At 39.4% G+C, this 21,740-nt stretch overlaps 1 protein-coding gene across 1 annotated transcript in view; it reads right to left on the bottom strand.

The window, feature by feature from the left end:
* Positions 1 to 15,987: 15,987 nt before the first annotated feature.
* The window catches only part of LOC108704365 (type II inositol 3,4-bisphosphate 4-phosphatase), a 339,921-nt gene continuing 334,168 nt past the window's right edge, over positions 15,988 to 21,740 (bottom strand). The window contains exon 25 of the mRNA XM_041579563.1: positions 15,988 to 17,062. Within this exon, the coding sequence (XP_041435497.1) occupies positions 16,930 to 17,062 (133 nt within the window). The 3' untranslated portion in view covers positions 15,988 to 16,929. The remainder of the gene's footprint in view (positions 17,063 to 21,740) is intronic.

The raw sequence follows: 21,740 nt of genomic DNA, 5'->3' as shown, positions 1-21,740 counted from the left end.
TGTTAACCGCAATGGTCGGGACCTGCTGTTTTCTGGATAACAGATCTTTCCATAATTTGGATCTTCATACATTAAGTCTACTAGAAAATCATGTAAACATTAAATAACCCCAATAGGCTGGTTCTGCTTCTAATAAGGATTAATTATATCTTGGTTTGGATCAAGTACAAGCTACTGTTTTATTATTACAGAGACAAAGAAACCATTTGTAAAAAATTTGGATTATTTGATTATAATAAAGTCTATGGGAGACGGCCATTCCATAATGCAAAACTTTCTGGATAATGGGTTTCCGGATAACAGATCCCCTGCAAATGCACATGTACACTAGTTGCAACTATAAAAGCACAATCCTACTCAGTGTACTGTGAAGAACAATAAAAGGATACAGCTAATCATTCACAAGACTATTAAGAAGTCTACATATTCCAGCCAGGCTGAGAACACAGTTAATGCAATTTATATCATAAACAGAAAATATAATCATGTTCTCAACGCAATGCATTAGAAGAGACGGGAGGAAGAATCTAATCTAATGTTTTCTCATGGTTGACCAAATGAAATATTGAATTATGCCACATTTCAAAAGTTGTTATCACAGCCTCACCGCATTTTGTCACAATAGTATTGACCGCTGCCATGTAAAATAACACTAATTGATCTAAATATAACCCTTCATTGAGGTTTTGGATTTAACAATTTTCTGAAGGATTCATGTTCCCAGTGCATTTAAATATAAAACTGACCTATCTGTTTGCCATGCAAAAACGTCATGTACATGCAGATGCTATGCAACCAGCACAGGACATGACCAATTGGCCAATGACATATGGCTTGATGCTTTTTTTGGGGGCATTGGAAATGGTATACTGCAATTACCATTGGCCATAGAGAGAGAGATAAAAAATGTTTGCCAGCGTAGAGTAGATAGCTATTTCACTTTATTAAAGGAAAACTAAACTCTAAACATGGTTAAAAATGCCATATTTTATATACTGAACTTATTGCACCAGCCTAAAGTTTCAGCTTCTCAATATCAGCAATGATCCAGGACTTCAAACTTGTCACAGGGGGTCACCATCTTGGAAAGTGTCTGTGACACTCACATGCTCAGTGGGCTCTGAGCAGCTGTTGAGAAGCTTAGGGGTTGTAGCAAATTATCCAGCAGAAAATGAGGTTGGTCTGTAATATAAGATGATGCTACAGGGCTGATTATTAAATTCTGATTCTAATTGCACTGGTTTCTGAGCTTCCATTTACAAATAATCTGTATAAATTACTAATCAGCTTTATATTGTGACATTTCTATTCTATTTGTACTGAATATTGTGAGTGGGTCCCTAAGCTCAGTAAGTGACAGCAGCACAGAGCATGTGCAGTGAATCAACAGAAAAAAAGATGGGGAGATACTGGGGCATCTTTGGAGACACAGATCTTTACTACTAATGGGTTGCAGTTGCCTTGGACTGGTACAGAAGCCCAAAATATAATGTATCCACAATTATAAACTTCGCAAGGATCGATCAAGACTGCAGGTTAACTGCTCAAGCTTAGTGTTTATTGTTTAACACAACATGTTTCGAGTCTCGTAGGACTCTTTGTCAAGTGTATAACAATATGTGAGAAGGCATATAAATCAGTGTTTAACAGGAAGTGACATAATAAAGTGAATACCCGCCCTCCAACGAAAAAAAGGGGGAAGAAACAAAACATTTTTTTGGAAACAATATTTGAAAAGCAGTTTTCTGCAACGTTAGTCCTGTCCATATTCAATAAAGTTCATTTTCCAAAAAGGGGAAGAATTTGTGTTTTTCTTTCAATCTATGTTCGTGGGTTGGTTACTGGTGTCGCCAAGGTGCTGTAAAAAAATTTGTGAAAGAATAAAACATTCAACCAATGGGCAAAAAACTAGCACTGCCTAATACGGCCTACTTGCCCAATCTGTTTCAGGAAGAATAGACGATCTGACTCAGAGTCCACTAGGACTTAAACGTAATTCTACATGGAAAAATTAACATATTCACTATACGTTACCATAAATGGGAATTCTGAAACTTTCTTATTGCGTGGCTAAGGCAATGGGTCAGAATCTGGAAGAGAGGTTAAGCATAAAGTTAGTGTTAACACATGACTCACAGGAAACTTTTCACACTCCATGATTCGTTTAACCCTTTAGGATTTACTGTGTTTAATTTTCTAATCCAGTACATCTCTCTTTGTGATAATCTTAGTTTCAAATCCCCACCTCTTGGGGGGGTATGTACGACCTCCAAGACTAGCCATTTTAATTGGTTTGCGTTGTGGTTCATAGCCGAAAAATGTCTAGCCACGGTTGTGTCCGTATAGGTTTCCTTTTTAAAGTTCCTAATATATCCCCGATGTTCTTTGATACGTGATTTAACCTGTCTCACTGTCTGCCCCACGTATGCCATCCCGCATGGGCATTTAAGCAAATACACAACATTACAAGTGTCGCAGGTGGCATAGTGATGTAAGCGTATGGGAGTCCCGTAACAAGGATGGTTGATGGTGTCACCTTTAATAATAGATGTGCAACAAACACAATTCAGACATGCAAACGTGCCCTTCTTTGGTTTGCCGATAAATCTTTGGGTACGTGGACCCGGGGGATTCACTTCTGATGGACAAAGGATATCCCTTAGGTTGCTTCCCCTTTTGTAACTGAATAAAGGGGTGCTAGGGAAACATTTACCTAGAGCGTTGTCTTGTTGGACTATAGGCCAGTATTTACGGATGGTTTTGTCTATAGCCTTACTGTTCATACTAAAAGTAGATACAAACGGTAGCAACCTATTCTCTTTTTTAGGTTTGTATGTAAGGAGTTCTTTCCTGTCAATCTTATATGTCTCTTCAATGCAATTATTAATGGACTTACGGTTGTAACCCCTGTCTAGAAATCTTTTTCTCAAGTTCTCAGTAGCGCTCTCATATTTATCTATATCGGACGAAATCCTACGAGCCCGTAGGAACTGCCCTTTTGGGATGGCTTTAATTACATTGGGGGCATGGAAACTCGTGGCATGTAATACATTATTTCTATCTGTATCCTTTCTATACAGGCTGGTATGTACTCGGCCGTCAGAAATGGTAAGGTGCACGTCCAGAAAATTCAATGAGAGTCCCCCAATCTCGGATGTAAATTTAATGGTCCTATGGGCTTTATTAGCCTCTACGACCATATTCTCAAAAGTTTGGACAGAGCCTTTCCAAAAAATAAGGATATCATCCACATATCGAAAGTACTGGATGATATGTTGTTTAAATACCCCTTCTAGGAACACTTTCTTTTCAAGGTCATGCACGAAGAGGTTGGCGAATGCCGGTGCCACTGCAGCACCCATTGACGTACCCTGGCATTGCCAGTAGTACTCCCCTGAGAACCTAAAATAATTTTTTTGTAGTACAGTTGATAAGCAGTCAATCAAGAAATACAGTAATTGGGGTGATAGATTAGTATCCAATAATGCCTCTTCTATGACCCTTATACCCTCATCCTGTGGGATAGAGGTCTATAAGCTTTGTATATTGACACTTACAAGTATAATATCAGGGTCTAATTTATCCAGGGCATTCATTTTAACCAGCAAGTCAGTGGTGTCCTTCAAGCATACTGGTATATGACAGGTTAATGGTTGCAAATAGCTGTCTACAAATTTAGATAGGGGTTCCAAGACAGACCCAATACCCAAGACTATAGGTCTCCCTGGTGGGTTAGCAAGGTTTTTATGAATTTTTGGAAGAAGGTATAAGACAGGGATACGTGGAAAATCAGTTATAAGGAATTCCTTCTCTTGTGCCTGAATAACCCCATTCTCCCATGCTTGTATCACCATAAGATCAATATCTTTTTTAATCTCTTGTGTGGGATCATAGTCTACTTTCTCGTAATGGCCTGGTATAGTAAGTTGGTTAAGGGCTTCAGTTTTATACTTAGCCATATCCATTACTACTGTTGCCCCCCAAAATATAATGTATAACATTACTAGCAACTTCTTTAGTTAAGCTTTAGTTCTCCTTTAAGCACACATCAGTAAGAATATCGTTATGTGCCCTTAAAGATGGCACAGTAGTGAGGGGTCATAGTTTTGTTCATACAAATCACACAGTAGGAAGAATGCACAAAGGACAAAGAAGCAGCAAAGAGTTGCTGTAACTGTGTATCCACTGCTACCATTTATTGTTGATAGAATTTCATATTCCAGAGAAACCAAGCAAACACTAGGTACACGTCAAATGAATGGGCCTAGTTTTGTGCCCATTATTGGGCCTAGCACTGCACTTACCATATGATTAACAAGCCCTCAAGATGGCTGAGCCAATAACATTTGGGTGTTAATTATAAAATCCAAAAATATCTCATTATTTTCTGAAATATACGCCGACCAAATCCACATGGGTTATTTCCCCATGGAAAATAACGTGTGAATTTGTGAAAAATTTGACGTCCACGTTTTTCAGATTTTAGGCTCGAAAACGATGAAATCTTTGGATTATTGCACGAAACCCAGCGTAGATCAGGATATCTTCAGGACTTGACTTACAGTATATACACACTTGGCAGGTCTGAGATGCCAGATTTTTGGATTTAGACTTTATTCATCCTCAGGGTATAACAAATCCTGAAAAATGTTCGTGAAAAATTGGATTTTATAGTAAAAAAAACCCTCAAATTTTTCAAGTTTTTGGCATTTGGACTTTAATAAATAATCCCCTAGGTGTTTAAATAGCAAGGCCTAAAAGAGAAATGAAAAGTGAAAGAGAATGGACCTACTGTAAAAAAAATTGTTTCCTAAGTTTCTATCCTTTGCCCTTCCTTTACCTCTTCCTTCTCTTAATGTTTTTTTCGTTGAAAAAGGAAAGTGAAAACATTTTTATCATCAGGAAAAACAGTCAACAGCACTAGCAAAAACATTGGCACATACATCTTAGATCATTTTCCGAAAGCTAATGGACCTTATAAAACTATGAAAAACTATAAATATATATCATAGCTGACTGGCTCAGAAACCATATCTTCCATAATGAATGAACAGAAAAAAATACCAGTGGTACATTTATTAAAGAGATAATTATTAGCCAGCTGTGAAGTAGAAGTAATGAATTCTGAATGCACATTAACTCTGCATAATGGGAACATACAGTAGCTCAGTATGGAAATGACCCATTACAGCTTGTAGTTCATTCTAGTTTAGGCACCACAGAAAAGTGGCCACCATCCCTCCCTAAGTTTAGGTGGACCATTCTAAATTGTGGCGGTTTCTTGAGTTTGGCTGCCTGTACAGCTACAGGTTGAACTTAGAGTCTTGGGAGGGGCAGGAGCCCTTGTGCCTGTGTGGAGGGTGTCACAAGGTGTCGCTGCTGTGCAACTGATTTGATATAGGAGAGCCATGTGCTCACATTGACATTTTTGCTGACTTCTACTTCACTGAGGAGAGTGACTAAGAAGTGCTGCAGGATGTAATGGTGGCCATACACGGGCAGATAAAGCTGCCGATATCGGTCGTTTGGACCGATTTGACAGCTTATCTGCCCGTGTATGGGGGCTTCCAATGGGTCTTCCCGATCGATATCTGGCCACGATATCGATCGGGAAGGTTGGATTTTTACCCGACCGACCCATTGGAGCCGCTTGGCGCATCGTAATTCGATCGTTCGGCCATACGGCCGAACGTTCGAATTACCCCCGATATAGCCATGCAGTTTAGTGGCATATCGGGGAAAGATCCGCTCGTTTGGCGATGTCGTCAAACGAGCGGATCTTGGAGTCTATGGCCACCCTAAGGCTTAAAAGGAGTTTGATATCCCTGCGGTAAGCTCAACTATGCAGGTTTAGAGCTTGGATGCCATTTTATGTGCTCGCACTATGGCGAGTGCTGGGAGCTGTAGTTCAGCAAAGGAGGAATTTATGTGCTTGCACTATGGAGAGTGCTGAGATCTATGCCATGAGGATAAAGCAAGCTAAGTGTGCTTCGCTGAATGCCTGTTCCAGCTCCGGATGAGCCTAACCATCTGTGTAAATCCCCAGGGTGAGTTGTGTCCAAAGAAGGTAGAAAAGTAAAGGATCCAGCGTGTCTCCTGTTTGTGAAAGGCTTTGCTTGTGTGCCTTCCACGTGGGGGCAAATACCTTAGACCAGCGGGAGAGGTATTTGGGCAGGTAGCGCTACCTGGGGAAAGTAAAAGCTCTTTGGGGAAGAGGGACCAAGACTCTTTGTCCACCAGGAGTGGAGTGTGGGGACTTTACCTGGCAAGGAGGTGCCAAGATTGGACTGCAGATTTTCCCAGGGTAGTGGGTCATTTATATCACGTAAATGCATGTTTGAATTTGCCTTTAATTTTATATAAGGTTCCTAAGTTTTACTACAGTATGTTTGATTATTGTTTTTCTCAAGGAGCTACCCGCAGGTCTATTTCCGGATCCCATTAAGTGGAGTGACTGCCATTATAGGTAATTCCCAGTACCCTTTCACTAAGCAAAGGGGACTCAGGAGCTAAAGTTGGTAAGATATATGTGTGATGTACAGGCCTGGACTGACATTCAAAATAGGCCCTGGCATTTCAGGTACACAGAGGCCCAAACAGGCCACACAGCAGCCCAAACAGCATCCCACCAGCCCAAAATATAGTGACTGCCTATAGCAACTTATAGCAGCCCCTCTGGCATTTGCCAGAACCCACAGATTGCCAGTCCGGGCCTGGTGATGTATAGCCTTTGGCACAGGGAGGTGGCCAAAAAGGGGTTACAGTTGTTAAGGAGTTAATTGGTTTTTATACAAACATTCATGTTATATTGTGTTATTTATATTTATATTCTAATGGTTGTTTATGGTACATTTAAATGAAAAACTGAATTCTCATAATAAAAGTTCAAAGCAGCTACATGTGTAAATGATTTTATGCCTGCAGTGAAAGCAGAAAAATGTTTTATGGCTGCAAATTAAAAATAATATGCCTTGAAAACCAAAAAAACTATGTCTTGCAACCCAGTTATTTGTGGAATGTCAAATGCAAATAGCAGCTTCAGCGAATGGTGTCCCTTCCAAAGCGCTCCACATGAAGTAGAAAACACCCAGCTAACTTAGGATTCCGGACACCACAAATGTTATTTTAACCCATTCATCTAAAGGCTCCAGCGGCTGAATTCTTTAAAGGAGAACTAAGCCCCCCAATTGTAAAAAACCCTACCCACTACCCTACATAGTCCCCCTCCCTGCTTCCCTCCCTCATAGGTGATTACCCTTGAAAGTGCCCCTAATTCATTACTCACCTATAGGTGCAGAGTAAGTGCAGCAGAGCTCATGGGCGCCATCTTCTGGCTCTTCTGTATTCTTCTGGAAGTGAACGCCATATTGGCGCATGCGCAGATGGAGCAGTCTTCCAGTTTGCAGCAACTGCGCATGCGCAAAAAGTGCAGGAAACCGGCAAAGGGAATGAATAGGGCAGAAAATGCAAGTGTTTTTAACGTCATTAAAATATAATGTAGTGTTGCCCTGCCCTGCACAGGACTTTAGTAACTCCCAATAAAAGATCACCTTACAATCCCAATATCTATGCCATCATGAAAATGGAGGATGAAAAATTGCAATAAATATGCAATATAGAAATATATATGTACATGTACCTTTATTCATATTCTCCCCTGCTTGGCACAGTTTACAAAAGACTAAAGTTAGAAAAAAGATTTCCCAGAATTTCCACCTATTACATGTGTAGACTGGAAATGTTCCACTGCTTGTTCTTTTGTTTAACTGTTTTGAGCTGATGCCAAATGTTCCTTTTAACTAGCTGGAAACTGTAATTGAACTCTACATACAGTATACACTAGTAGTGATGGGTGAATCTGACCAGTTTTTAGATCTGCAATAGATCTGCAATAGCATGTACTATTCTCCCATAACCCTGTATTCCCTCACTTGCTAAAAAGCCATCCAACCCCTTCTTAAATCTATCTAATGTATCAGCCTGTACAACTGATTCAGGGAGAGAATTCCACATCTTCACAGCTCTCACTGTAAAAAACCCCTTCCGAATATTTAGGCGGAACCTCCTTTCTTCTAATCGGAATGGGTGACCTTGTGTCAGCTGGAATATTTTTACATCCCAAGTGCATGACTTTACATTTATCAACGTTGAGGGGTACGTTTACTAAAGAGCGGTAAAAAAAATATGCGCACAAAATATAGACAAATTTGTCGCCAAATATGTTTTCGCCAGCTTACTAACCTGCGGTAAAGTATTTTTTTGCCAGAAAATTCTCAAGGGCCAGGAAATATCCCATAATACTTTTTTTTTACCCATCATTCTTTGCTGACAGGAGAGAGATCTGTAGCTATTGCTGACAGGATGTTTTGGCTTCTGCTTCTATCTGCTGCAACAGCAGCAGTTTCAGCTCAGATGCATATTATTGGCAGCGGGCACAGGGTCAGACTGACAGGGCCAGACCCCCCCTCTCCAATCAATTTTAAAATAAAAAGCCTCTGACGCACGGTGCCGGGCGCGCATGTGCAGTGGTGCGTCAGCGCATGTGCTCCCGACAGCGCTTCAAAAGGAGGTGCTGAGGAGGGGAGGCAGGGGGGCCGGAGGGGAGGCACCGAAGGGGGGCCCTGGATAGCAGGTGGGGGGCCCTGTACAGCAGTCCCAGGGGGCCCGGGCCCCCCAGTTCGACCCTGAGTGGGCATCACAGTCTACGCTTTTTTGGTTTCATTGTGATTGGCTACATTAAACTGTGCATTTCTATGAAGCAAAGAGATTGACTGGTATGATTTCTTGTTCCTATGATTCTATTGACAGAAGGTTTTATATGATGCAGACATGTTTGTTTCCTATTACTCTGGAAATTTTGTTGGATGGTATAATCATCAGTCAATAAAGTTTTGAAGATGCATTTCTGGCCATAAATGTCACAGTAAAAATTGCCATAATAACCGCCATAAAACAAGACTATTTTATAGCATAAATATTCGCAAAAACTTAATTTGTCAAAAGACATTTTCTTCCTGGCTAAATAGAATGCGCTGGAAATTTTAGCATAGTTTCTTATCTAGCTAAATTACATCCTTTGTTCTTGCGGCACGTCTAGAAACAGTAATTTGGTGCTCAATTCATATTAAGTAAGAAGTTACACGTCTAGACTAAATAAAGTACATTTATAGTTTGTAGGATCCAGAACCTAAAAATAAATGAGTAACCGTCGTCAATTCCAGGCAAAAGTTTAGTAGGCAGGCAGTAGAGTAGCAGAATCCAAGTTCAGGCAGGGTCAGGAAGTTCAGGAATCAATAAACACAAATAATAGAAGCACCCAGGAACCAAACTGGAAATCCTACAATCGGGCATCGAACCCGTGACATGGAAGTCCTTAAGTATTTCAATTTCGCGCTGGGTGTGTGACGTCATCGCGCCGGCGTCGTCTCGGACCACGTGGGCCATAGGCGTCGCCATCTTGGATGCGGCGCCGAAGTGGAGCGGAGCGCCATCGGGCGCTCCTGACATTGACCCGTTATATTTCTGTGGAAGGACTAAACCCATTGTCTTCTACAGAGCTGATCTAATATCTACTGTGCTTGGTTCTCCCATGACTTCACAGCAGCTTTTTTTACATAAACACTTGTAGTCTTTCTGAAGCAAACTCACCAAATGTATCAGTACAGGGCAAGAGAACATTATATTTTTATTACTAAAGTACTTTGGCGCTACTGTCTTTGCCTTCCCCTTCTTTCTGACATTCACATAACTATGTGGTTGCTGGGGGTCACTCTGCTCACCTCTATTCTTGAAAGAGTGTTATTTCCTGATAGCACTGCCTCACTAGATATGGCAGATCAACAGATTACATTAAAAGAACACATTGTTTTGTACTAGCAGTCAGCAGTTTAGTTTATAGTACAAAGCACATATCTGAATGAATTCAGGTATTCATCACTTCAGATGATGAATTGGATTGAGACAAACAAAACTGTTTTTTGCTGTGCTTTGCAAGTGACACAAAACAAAATAGATGTGTTAAATTGTTATTGCTAAGGCAACACAACTGATGTGTCAGCCAACCCAATGCAAAATACATTTTGTTTAATGAAAGATAAAGATAATATCCCTTGAAAGCATAAGGAGAAACAAACACAACTTAAGCCCTGCGCAGAATGCAGCAAAATGAGCTAGGGAGATTCCATTTTTATTGGAAGCAAACGATAAATCTTGATTCAGGCTCTTACATTGTTACACATCGCAGTGGCCCCATGATGTATAGTTTATAAAGCCAGGAGAAATGTCAGCAAGACCTGGAAAGGTAATGATAGCAATTTCAGGGAAAATAATGCAAATGGCAAAACATCCAATAAAAATGTCTGTCTCCGCAAAATAAATATAATAGTGATTATTTTGTTTAGTCTGAGAAGATTAATAACTTATGAGAAGAGTAAATATATTAAAAGCTAAGAGACAGAGAAAGCAGAAACATCTATTGCACAAGGGAGCTACAGATATATCAGAGAAAAGATTGTATATATATTGGTGTATAACACTTTACTAAAGTTCAACCACACATATCCAACAGCGAACACCTAGGGGGTTATTTACTAAACTCTAAATGCCAAAAACATGACAAATTTGTGGGGTTTTTTTAGTAAAAAAAACAGGCATTTTCGTTAAAAAAAATCACACATTTTTGGAATTTATTATACCCCAGGATGAAAAAAAGTCTGGATCAGAAAAATCCGGCATCTCAGACCTGCCGAGGTTGCATATAAGTCAATGGGAGAAGTCCCAGAGATTTTTTGATCTGCGCTGGGTTTTGTGCAATAATTCGAAGTTTACGGGAAATTCCGAAATTTTTTTATATTTCATGATTGTTTTTCAGATTTTTTTCCTGCAAACAAAATTTTCAGGAAAGTGTATTAATAAATAAATATTGAGATAAATTCAGATTTTGATAAATAACTCCCCTACTGTACATAGATATAATAAAAACACAAAAAGACTGCAGTGCAACAAATAAATTCCATTAAAAAAAACCCATTCCCAGCAGAGTAGAGGGAAACTGTATACCATACATACCCTTGGAGTTGGAACGAGATATTAGACAGACAGTTATCCACATACCATGTATTGACCATGTAGCATTTTCATTCAAGCATGTGCACTGGGGTTGGTTCCATCACTTTGGAAATAACCACTTTATCTGGAGTCATTATGGTGGTTTCTCATAAACAGAAAGCAATTTTTGCAAACCTTCACAAAGGTCATCCAAACAGATATTCAATGAAAGCTACTTCACACAAAACATTTACAGTATATTGGATCATTTAGGAACAATCTTATGTGGGAAGTGTAAAGGATTTGCCAGCCTTTATTTCCAGGAGGGTTATGGACAACTTAGATCTGGTCCTGATTTACAGTTGGAAGGGGGAGATGTTTCCCATTCCTGGGTCAAAGTATTGTCCTTGCAGTTCCGTAATTGGTCAGGGGGGTGTCAGGATTCCCTAGTTGTATAAAAGGGGAAGCCCACTTGTGCTCAGTCTCAGCTTGGTCCCCAATTGCTAGAGGAAGTGTTGCTAAAGGGCCATGGACAGAGGTCCAAGAAGGAATAGTAAGTGTCAGCAAGATTTAGAATAGCTCACTCTAGAAGTGAGAGGCAGGATCAGGGAAGGTAGCAGAGCAGCTGAATACTAAATCTGGGAGGGGGGTCAGAGAGGGTTAGTACCCGGCGGAGTCAGTGCCACCAGTACAGGGACTCATGCAATTAGGCTCAGGGATTGGAAATTCAGGGAGCATGGCACCACTGTGAGCTCGGCTAGAACTGGGAATTGTTTCACCAAGGCAGTGAGTATCATTGTACCTCTGGGCAATTAGTAAGAGTAACATCTGAGGGATGGAAGTATTTGAAGTAACTGTAAAGTGATTGATACTTCTACCATCATTTTAGCACCCACCAAATATATTTTTAACGAATCCAATCTTCCGCCAAGAGTAATTATAACATGTACTCTACCAGTAAGCACACAGGTTTAATTTTGCTGTTGGGATTATGGATACAGTTTGGTTTCCAGTCTGTTAGCAAATCAGTGTAAAGAGATATCATAAATAAAAACATTATGTCCTTCTCCGAAATACATTTTTTATATGAGTGTTTCAGTAATGTTTGGGGACTATATAAGAGATTAGTTAGTATAAAGTCCTCATACAGAAACAGATGATTGTAATAACCTGCTTGGAGTTCAACTGGGGACCTGCTGTTTCTGTGCTGTCTCCATTATCACTGCTCTATGTGAGTGGACAGCTAAGGCCCTAGTTTACTCCTATGGCTATGCTTGGTAATTGCTAGTAAAGCATGGCTTGTTTCACCTGATGAAGGGAGGGTTCCCCCCGAAACAGTGATACTGTTGGTGACAAAATAAAAGGGGTAAGCTCCCAAACTGCAAACAATTGTGTGTGTGCGGATCCATTTCAAAACGTCTGTTTCACCTGTTGAGAATCTGACCACAGGGGATCTGTGTAAACCATTAGTCTGATTAGAAAAACACCTGCCCTGCTCTGAATCATCGCCCAACATAGTTCTATTTTCATAGTTCTTGGGTGTGGTTCTTGGGGTTAGTTCTGTTTTTTTGGATACCATACGTGACAATGGTGTTTTTTGGCATAGTTTATTTTTCCATTCATTTCCCCTTGAATCAATCTTTTTTATCTGCAGTAACATTAGCTGTGATATTTTTCAGTTACATTAGTCTCCTTCAATTTGAACAACAGTGTAATTTATTTGTGAAAGCTATGGCAGAATGTTTACTCACACTCCACTGACTGGTACCACTGCTGACACTTTAGTCAACTACCTTAATCCATGGTAGGAGACAGAGTTGTATATATATATATATATATATATGGCACTCTCTTTTAAGTTTCTCTTTTTCTTTAATGAACCTAGGAGGAAACAATCTGAGCCAAGTGAAAATAAAACCTCATTCATATTGTACCAGCAAGGGAAGATAAGATGTACACAATGTATAACATTTAGTCAGGCCCAATGCGTCATGGTGGTCGTGTTATGTCGGAGAGAAAATGTATCCAAAATCTAGAAATAAGAAAGACCAACAAATAATGAATTTGAAAAAAAATATAAGTCTTTTTGTGATTTGTTCTGGGATGCCTAGCACATATATCAGGTAAATAGCAGGCTTGAATAGGTACAAACCCAGAATTAAATACCTTTATTTAGCATGTATTGTGGTTATTTGAAAGAAAAGACTTACATCAGACTATATGGATCAACTGGCTCACAAGAAAAAGCAAAGCTTTTAGGGAAACTATAAACAGGTTCCTCTTGCTGGAACAAAGAATACTACATACTGGAGGTACAGTACAACGCTCCTTTTTTGTTTTGTATGTTAGTCATGTGTCTGTGTGGGTTCCCCCTGGTACTCCAGTACTTGCCCTCTGTATAGCGCTGCTGTATATGTTGGCACTATATAAATAGAGGGATATGATTACCTTTGGTAACTTGGCGACAGTTGCCTTTCTGTACTGGGATCCCAGTTCAGTTGAGAGCACTTTCCATGTAGACATTCTCTTGAAGCTTGCACTGATTTCCTACTGGTTGAACATGGTCTTTCTAGTTATCATTTCTTCATTTTTCTGAGTCTCCATATAAAGGTCTTATTTTCTGCAAAAAACTTGCCTGAGTGCAGGGTTCTTGCATAAATCTCAGTGCGAAAACTAACAACTATTGCTGTGAATTTTCAGCATGGGAGCTGCTTAGGACGACTCTTCTCTGTAGTGATATCAGCTCTACTTGCTGCACAGGACAGATAAACATCAATGCAGCTATCAGGAGCTTCCAAGAACATTGTAAACGATATCCTTTAAACAGTGCTTAGTGATGTCATTAATTATAATGTCACATGACTCACGGAACTATTACTATTTACTATAATTTAAAGTATGTAAAAAAAAAACCTTGAAAAGTAGGGGGATTTTAGAAGTCACCACAAGAATTCCATGACCTGTATAAAAGCACATCTTGGATTCGATTATGTTGCTTAATTGTGTCAGTTGAAAACAAGAAAATCTAGAGTTGACGATGGATCATTTACTAGGGAAATATTCAATGTTGAACATGGTAAGGATGAGGGTTAACTTACCAAATGTGATGGGGTGGGGTCCAGGTGCTTAAGCCCCAGACCTTCAGCTTGGGGAGGCAAACACTATATATATAAAGATAGGCTGGCACAAACCAGACCCCACTCTGTTAATAGATGCACTTATTAAGTATTTATTTAAGCAAAAAACATCTCAAAAAAGCCTTACGCATTTCGTGCTTTGTGGGCACTTAAACTAAATAAATACCTTTATAACTGTATCTATTAACGGAGTGTTTGTGCCAGCCCAATTTATATATTTGCATAGAGTAGGTGATACCTTACTGGCTGAGTAGATTAAAAAAAGCAAACTTTGGGGATTTAAAAGCTCACAATTTTTAATCTACTCGGCCAATAAAAGGTATAACCTACTTTTTCTACTTTTGATCTATAACTAACCCAGTACAACACTATAATTTGTCAGTTGAGACAGACAGACAGACAGACATCTGTATAATCGAATAAGCAGTGGTGACAAGAATTGGTGATAGAGGGGTTACCCAGCAGCCTTATGAAGAGGGGTGGTACTAGCCAGTTTATTACCAGATACTGATTAACCCAACTGGTACCTCTCCTGCAGGCAGTATATGATTTTCCTAACTCAAGTTAAAACTATGTTAATGTGCTAGAGTTTAGCAATGCTAAATAGTGTATTTCCACCCAGGAATAGGCTAGTAAAATAAAACACATACGCACACACTTACCTACATGGGGGCACCTCTCCAATTCTAGATTGGATTCATGGATCCATTGGTAGGAAGGATTTTTTTTTGAGAAACATTTCAGATTTATTACCTCCCCCCTTTTTAATCAGAGACTTGGCAGCAATTACCTAATTAAATGCTTTGTTCCTCATTTTTCATGTGTTTGGTTTATACGAACCATTTTTATTTTCAACAAAGAGGCAGGATTAATAAATAACACTATTTTTATTCAAATTAAAAAAAAAAAGCTGGTGTACAATGGGTATGGTAACACGCACAAGAAAACAACTACACATATTATGATACAACATGTACAATCTTGTAGAAAAAATATTTAATGGACATGAAAAATCATAAAGCTCCTGAATGAAAATAAAACAACAACATAATTTAAAGGTAACAGAAATGAAGACAATGTGTATATTGCTAAGCTGTGATACTAACAATGGAATCCCTACCCCATCTTACTGTCACATTGTCTGTTCCAGCTCTAACCATTATTCACAAGCAGCCTCTTGTTGTGCTTAAAGGGATACTGTCATGGGAAAAAACATTTTTTTCAAAATGAATCAGTTAATAGCGCTGCTCCAGCAGAATTCTGCACTGAAATCCATTTCTCAAAAGAGCAAACAGATTTTTTTATATTCAATTTTGAAATCTGACATGGGGCTAGACATTTTGTCAATTTCCCAGCTGCCCCTGGTCATGTGACTTGTGCCTGCACTTCAGGAGAGAAATGCTTTCTGGCAGGCTGCTGTTTTTCCTTCTCAATGTAACTGAAGGAGTCTCAGTGGGACATGGGTTTTTACTATTGAGTGCTGTTCTTAGATCTACCAGGCAGCTGTTATCTTGTGTTAAGGAGCTGTTATCTGGTTACCTTCCCATTGTTCTTTTGTTTGGCTGCTGGGGGGAAAAGGGAGGGGGTGATATCACTCTAACTTGCAGTACAGCAGTAAAGAGTGATTGAAGTTTATCAGAGCACAAGTCACATGACTTGGGGCAGCTGGGAAATTGACAATATGTCTAGCCCCATGTCAGATTTCAAAATTGAATATAAAAAGATCTGTTTGCTCTTTTGAGAAATGGATTTCAGTGCAGAATTCTGCTGGAGCAGCACTATTAACTGATTCATTTTGAAAAAATGACAGTATCCCTTTAAACACAGAATAAATAAGATAAATGCTTGACTGGCGTCTCCCTAATTTATGAACTATAGCACCTCAGTTCTTGGCTGACAGTTTGGGCAACGGTCACGATATGAAACGAAATGGATTGCAATAATAGAGAATACTCATCAGAATCTGAATTCAATTTTTACAAATAAATACCTGTTTTTTTATTTACAGTTGTGTGTAATTAGCAGACTGCAGTGATTCTCTGCTTGCTTTAGAGCAAACCAGTGGCTGCTGAAGAGGCTGTAGGTGGAACATTATTGTGCCATAAGAAATACTTGTTAAAATACAATTGTATAGAGTGTAAACCTTAAAAAGCCTTATCCACCTTTTTTCTTTCTTTTGTCATGGTGTGAGATACAAAAACTCTACAAAGAGCAGTTTCATTTGCATGGAATAGATGAGGCCTTGCTATCCTCTTTCTGCTGAAATTCTCCTTTCCATGATGATTCCAGCATTCTATCAGGCTGTTGTTGTGGAAATAAAAATGCCTCTTTTGCCTCTGAATGTCAGCATTATTTTTGATAAAGATTTTTTTTTTTTAAACAGAGCTAGGGGTTGCTTGTTAATGACCAGCTATCCACAAGAAAACTATTGTATTCTGAATGTGACATACATTGCTAATTTCATAGCCGTGGACAAGGTATGATGATGGGCTTTGTTACTTTAACTATCACCCTTGGAATCTTGAATAGGCCGCTACCTGTGCAGGCGGGTGCTAGTAATTTCCTCTGGCAGCTTTTAGCTGTTAGTTATGAAAGGACCTGCAGTTCAGCAATAGATGTAATTGTGCCCAATTGTCCAGTACATGGGGAACACTGGTTCTAATGCTACAGCACCAGCTCTAATAGCTCACTATCTGTGGAATGTGCCTTACAGCTGCTCACATTTTCAAGTATCCCATCAATGCAATTAATTGGTAACTTTTCCATATGTGCCATCGGGAGGCCTGTAGTACTTGGGGAAAGCCAGCAGCTGTATGGTGTTGAATGCATATTTTCTGCATTTGATATTCTTCAAAACATTCTCTATGCGGCATCCTTCTCTGGTAAGTACATAGAGAAAGAGAGAGACAAAGAGAGAGAGAGAAAGAAAGAGAGAAAAAGAAGGACAACGGCATGAAACAAATTATACAGAAATATCTTTTATTTGTTCATTGCTGTGTTGCAGTTTCTCAGTAAAAATAACAAGGTTCCAACTATACATGTTGTTGTGTTTTCACAAGTGATGATACATCTTACAGGTTTTAATCCAAAGGTCAGGAAAAAATAGTAAATACCTTCAGAAACTTCACACAATGTTTTAGCCAGGAACAGTTTTAGGGCCCCCCAGCACCACACCGGGCCCTTGGGAAGGAAATGTAGATATAGGACAAAGGACATATATTGTGTAGCAATTGATATATTCAGCATATATCCTAGGGATTTCCAATCTGCAGACCTTCAAGCTCTTGAACTGCAGCCTCTAGTAGGGTCTGGGAGTTGTAGTTCTGCAGCCTGAGGGCATAACCTGGACATCCCTAATTTATTTAATTCTCCCCTTCTCAGATGGGGGCTCCAACTTTGTGCCATTGTAGCAGCCCCGTCTTCTCTAACTCTGGCCCTGTGCCTAGCCAGACAAGCTTCTTATTAAATACATTTGTCCATTCATATTTCTATTTAGATTTAATAAATCTAAATAGTACCCAGAGAGCACACTGTGTCTTTAAATTGTCATATCTTCATTGCAGAAAATTGTGCATTACATGTTTCGGCTCATCAGATGCACCTGATGAAGGCTGATTAGCCAAAAACCTGTAGTGCACAATTTTCTGCAATAAAGACATGACAATTTAAAGATACAGTGTGCTCTCCGGGTACTATTTAGATTTACTTGGAATTTCATGCACCCTGACATTTCATTTCATCCACCCGGACTGCAGCCTGTTGAGAAGCACGAAAATACGGATTCACACAATAAGTACAACATTGTATCTATTTAATAAATCTAACCATATGTTTATAATTTTACTCTTAATCTTAGATACCAGATATGTATATCCTATAAACAAGAATAAGGCATTTATTTAGTCTGGCCATAAAGATCTATGAATAATTTTATAATCACTATTATCTTCCTGATCATTTTGCCCTAAAGCAAGATAAAAACTGCTTTTATTAAATATCCTGTTTTCTGCGTTCTCGATTATTTTACAATTTAGGGATGCACCGAATCCACTATTTTCGATTCGGCCGAATCCTTCTCGAAAAATTAGGCGGAATACCGAACCTAATCCTAATTTGCATTTGCAAATAAGGGGTGGGAAGATTAAAAATCACCAGATTTCCCTCCCGCCCCTAATTTGCATATGCAAATTAGGATTCGGTTTGGCCAGGCAGAAGGATTCAGCTGAATCCGAATCCTACTGAAAAAGGCCGAATCCTGGATTCAGTGCATCCCTATTACAAATAGTGCATACACACAAAATACAAAAATGATTGCACTCTCTCAAAGAGATGGATTTAAAGCAGGAAAATAAGTAGGAAACAAACACAAATAAATGCACTGAACAGAGCAAATGAAAAGAACACAAAGGGACAGTTTTGTATCTTTAATCCAAACCTGGTGCATTTTGTCTATTGTGTGGGGTATTGAAAAAATAGCCACACCAGAGGCCCAAAAACACACTTTGAATTAAGTACTGTCTGCATTAGGCAGCTGTTCAAGAAAAGAGGATGGGTAGACATCCCGAATCCATCCCATAACTTGTTATCATTCAAATGTGCAATGTCTGCAGCAGCAGGAGGCGCAACCTGTAATGGGGCCGTTTGGGCAGGTGGTAATAGTAACATTACATAGTAACATATAGTAAATTAGGTTGAAAAAAGACACACGTCTATCAAGTTCAACCTTTTAACTCAATTTAAACCTGCCTAACTGCTAGTTTATCCAGAGGAAGGCAAAAAAAAAAAAATAATGACAGGGACCAGATGCAGGCTGTCCCCCCTGATGCTGCTCTCTTCACTAAGTGCCAGATTTTTCATCTGACGTGCAGAGTACAGAATGCATGAATGACCCTATAACCTGTGGTTCCAAATGAGCAACTTATTCACTAACCAGTGACACAGTGTATAGGGGGTACAAATAATTCAGCTGCAGAGATCCATTGTTTTCCTCTTGCTGCATTCATAAACTACAACTATTGTCTATATTTGGATATATTGGAAGTTTAATCTGCCACCTTGGTGAGGCTCAAATGATCCCCCACCAGAAAAAGAGCATATGCAGTTGGATGAAAAGAAAGTATAAAAAGCAGGAGAGAATAAGCAAATTTACTGTATGGTAATCTTCGCCATCTGGCTGGGCAAGATCCTGTATAAAGTCAGGAAAATGATTTCCTGCTGAATCCAGCAAGCACATGGAAGAGGCTAAGCAAATTTATTTGAAAAGAGAGTTGGAATGGGGGGGGGGTCAGGGGCCCACTGGTGATGCCGCCATCCACAAGGTCCAGCCCGCACCAAAACCTCCCTCCACCCTGCTCTCCCCCTGCTCATACCTTGTTTTCTCTCTCTTTTCTCTTGTTCGCTTATAGTGGCCAATAGTGTGGCCACTATTAGAGCCAATGGGAGGTCAGGGGGCAGCACCCAGGGTTTTAGCAGGAAAGGGTCTGGGTCGGCAGGGCACACCGGGTTTTTTCCCAGTGTTCTGCCAGCCCAATCCAACCCTGTTTGAAAACACACTCATTGCTAATCTTTGTTTTTAATATAATACCAACTAGGCTGAAAATACTTGGACGGAGAGCAAAAAAAAAACCTCAAACCAAAGCAAATTCACAGACCCATAGCTATGTTCTTCCATTTGTTAGAAAGTTGGTTATAGAGATGTTGGAATTCATACAATGTTCAATGTTAATCCCATAGGGATCATGCAAGGGTTCAGGAACTGCTGGGTGTTTACATGCAGGTGGAGGAGTGGGGTATTATGCAATTAGGGCTGTAAAAGTGTTTTATTTCTTGTCCGACTTCCGTTTAAAGTGCACATGTGTAGGGGTAAAAATAGGACTAAAATCGAAAAAGTTGACTTTATTTACAGGGGAACCCTAAGACAAATGTTGAATCAATTTCTTCTATTTGTGTAAGGGGATGTACAGTATTTCCTTCTGTGTCCTTTCAGTCACAGTATTCTAGATATTTGTACAGACATGATTACAAGGCCTTATCTAAATGACTAATAATTATTTTGCAGGCAGGGAATAAAGATAACCAATAATCAAATACGGTTTTCTTACTCCACTACTGAGAATTCAACTATTACTTTTTTTATGTGGGCCTGAGCTAGAAAGACAGCATAAAAGGCAGTTAGGCTTGTGTGTACCAGGAAAAAAAAATCAAGCAGAAAATTGGCTGAAACATTTTCAAAATGTTTCCAACTTTATTTCCGCCCAATGCTCATTTACTAAACCATATATACAATGTTGTCTTGCACTTTATTAATGGAGAGAGTGTCCCTTTAACAAAAGGAAGGGTAAAGTGCTACAGACAACATAGGTAGAAAACTCACCAATCAGTGTCCAGGATCCCTGGCCCCAGACACTCAGCTTGGGGAGCGTTAAAAAGATATAGACAGAAGATGGACCATCTGGCACTCAAGGAAATCCACAGGGACAAAAATGTAAAAGCAAAACAATATTTATTGGTATTATTTAAAATAAACACACTTCCATAGGACCTACGCATTTTGTGCTCAAAGGCACTTAATCATGAGTCCATAATTAAGTGCCGTTGGGCATGAAATACATAGGACATACGGAGATGTGTATATTTCAACTATACCAATACAGAGTGTGCCTTTAACAGTTAATGAATGTCTCCAATATGGAATTGTCCCTAGACAGGGGGTGATACATAGCAGGGAGGAACAGCCTCAACCCTTGCCACCTATCAGGGGTGATCCCAGCTTTTGTTTTTGTTGAAAACCAGAAATTTAGCTCTTGAAGGGGACCCGTCACCCAAACAAATTATTCAAAATCCTATTTTATTACATTAGTCAAACAAAATGATCTTTAATTACACTATATAAATTATTTAAACCTTGTTTCCTTCAGTCTGGGAATTCATAATTATAACAAGCAGGCAGGAGCCATTTTGTGGACACTGTTATTAAGACAAGCCTTGCATCATCTCAGAATCTTGTTTATGCACCAGAAAAGGGGACCAGATGTCCATCCACATGCCCTGGCTACACAATTAAACAGTGAAGAGAACGGGGGAATGTGTAGAAAGCTGTGACATCTAGGAAGTGCTGAATGGAAAGTGAAAGTAATTGTCTGCCGCACCTTTATGCCTAAGGCATAGAGGAGGGACAGACAATATTTGATTGACAGCTGAGCTTACAACAGCTATGAATGCTTTACTAAAAAATAGAAATTGGATTTCATGTTTAATTTGAAAAGGACTTTTATTATACAGATGTTTGTGTCTGAGTGGCAGGTCCACTTTAAGTAACTAGGAGCAGCTTTCTGCCACTCCTGGTAACTTATAAGGTGCTGTCACCTGTAGTGCATTTCTTAACTTGTCTCATTGGTACAGTGTCCCTGCCACCTATAGGAAATGTTATCCTATAATTCTCCTTTATTCTCTATTAACCAGACTGATATTTAAAACGTGGATTCAGATGTTGGCTAACTTGCAAATCCAGCCAGTTAGTGGCATATGAGGAGTGAAGATGGAGGTATTTTTTACAAA

This window comes from Xenopus laevis, chromosome 1S (assembly GCF_017654675.1).
Source record: "Xenopus laevis strain J_2021 chromosome 1S, Xenopus_laevis_v10.1, whole genome shotgun sequence".
Taxonomy (NCBI): Eukaryota; Metazoa; Chordata; class Amphibia; order Anura; family Pipidae; genus Xenopus; species Xenopus laevis.
This window is presented reverse-complemented; position numbering and strand designations above follow the sequence as displayed.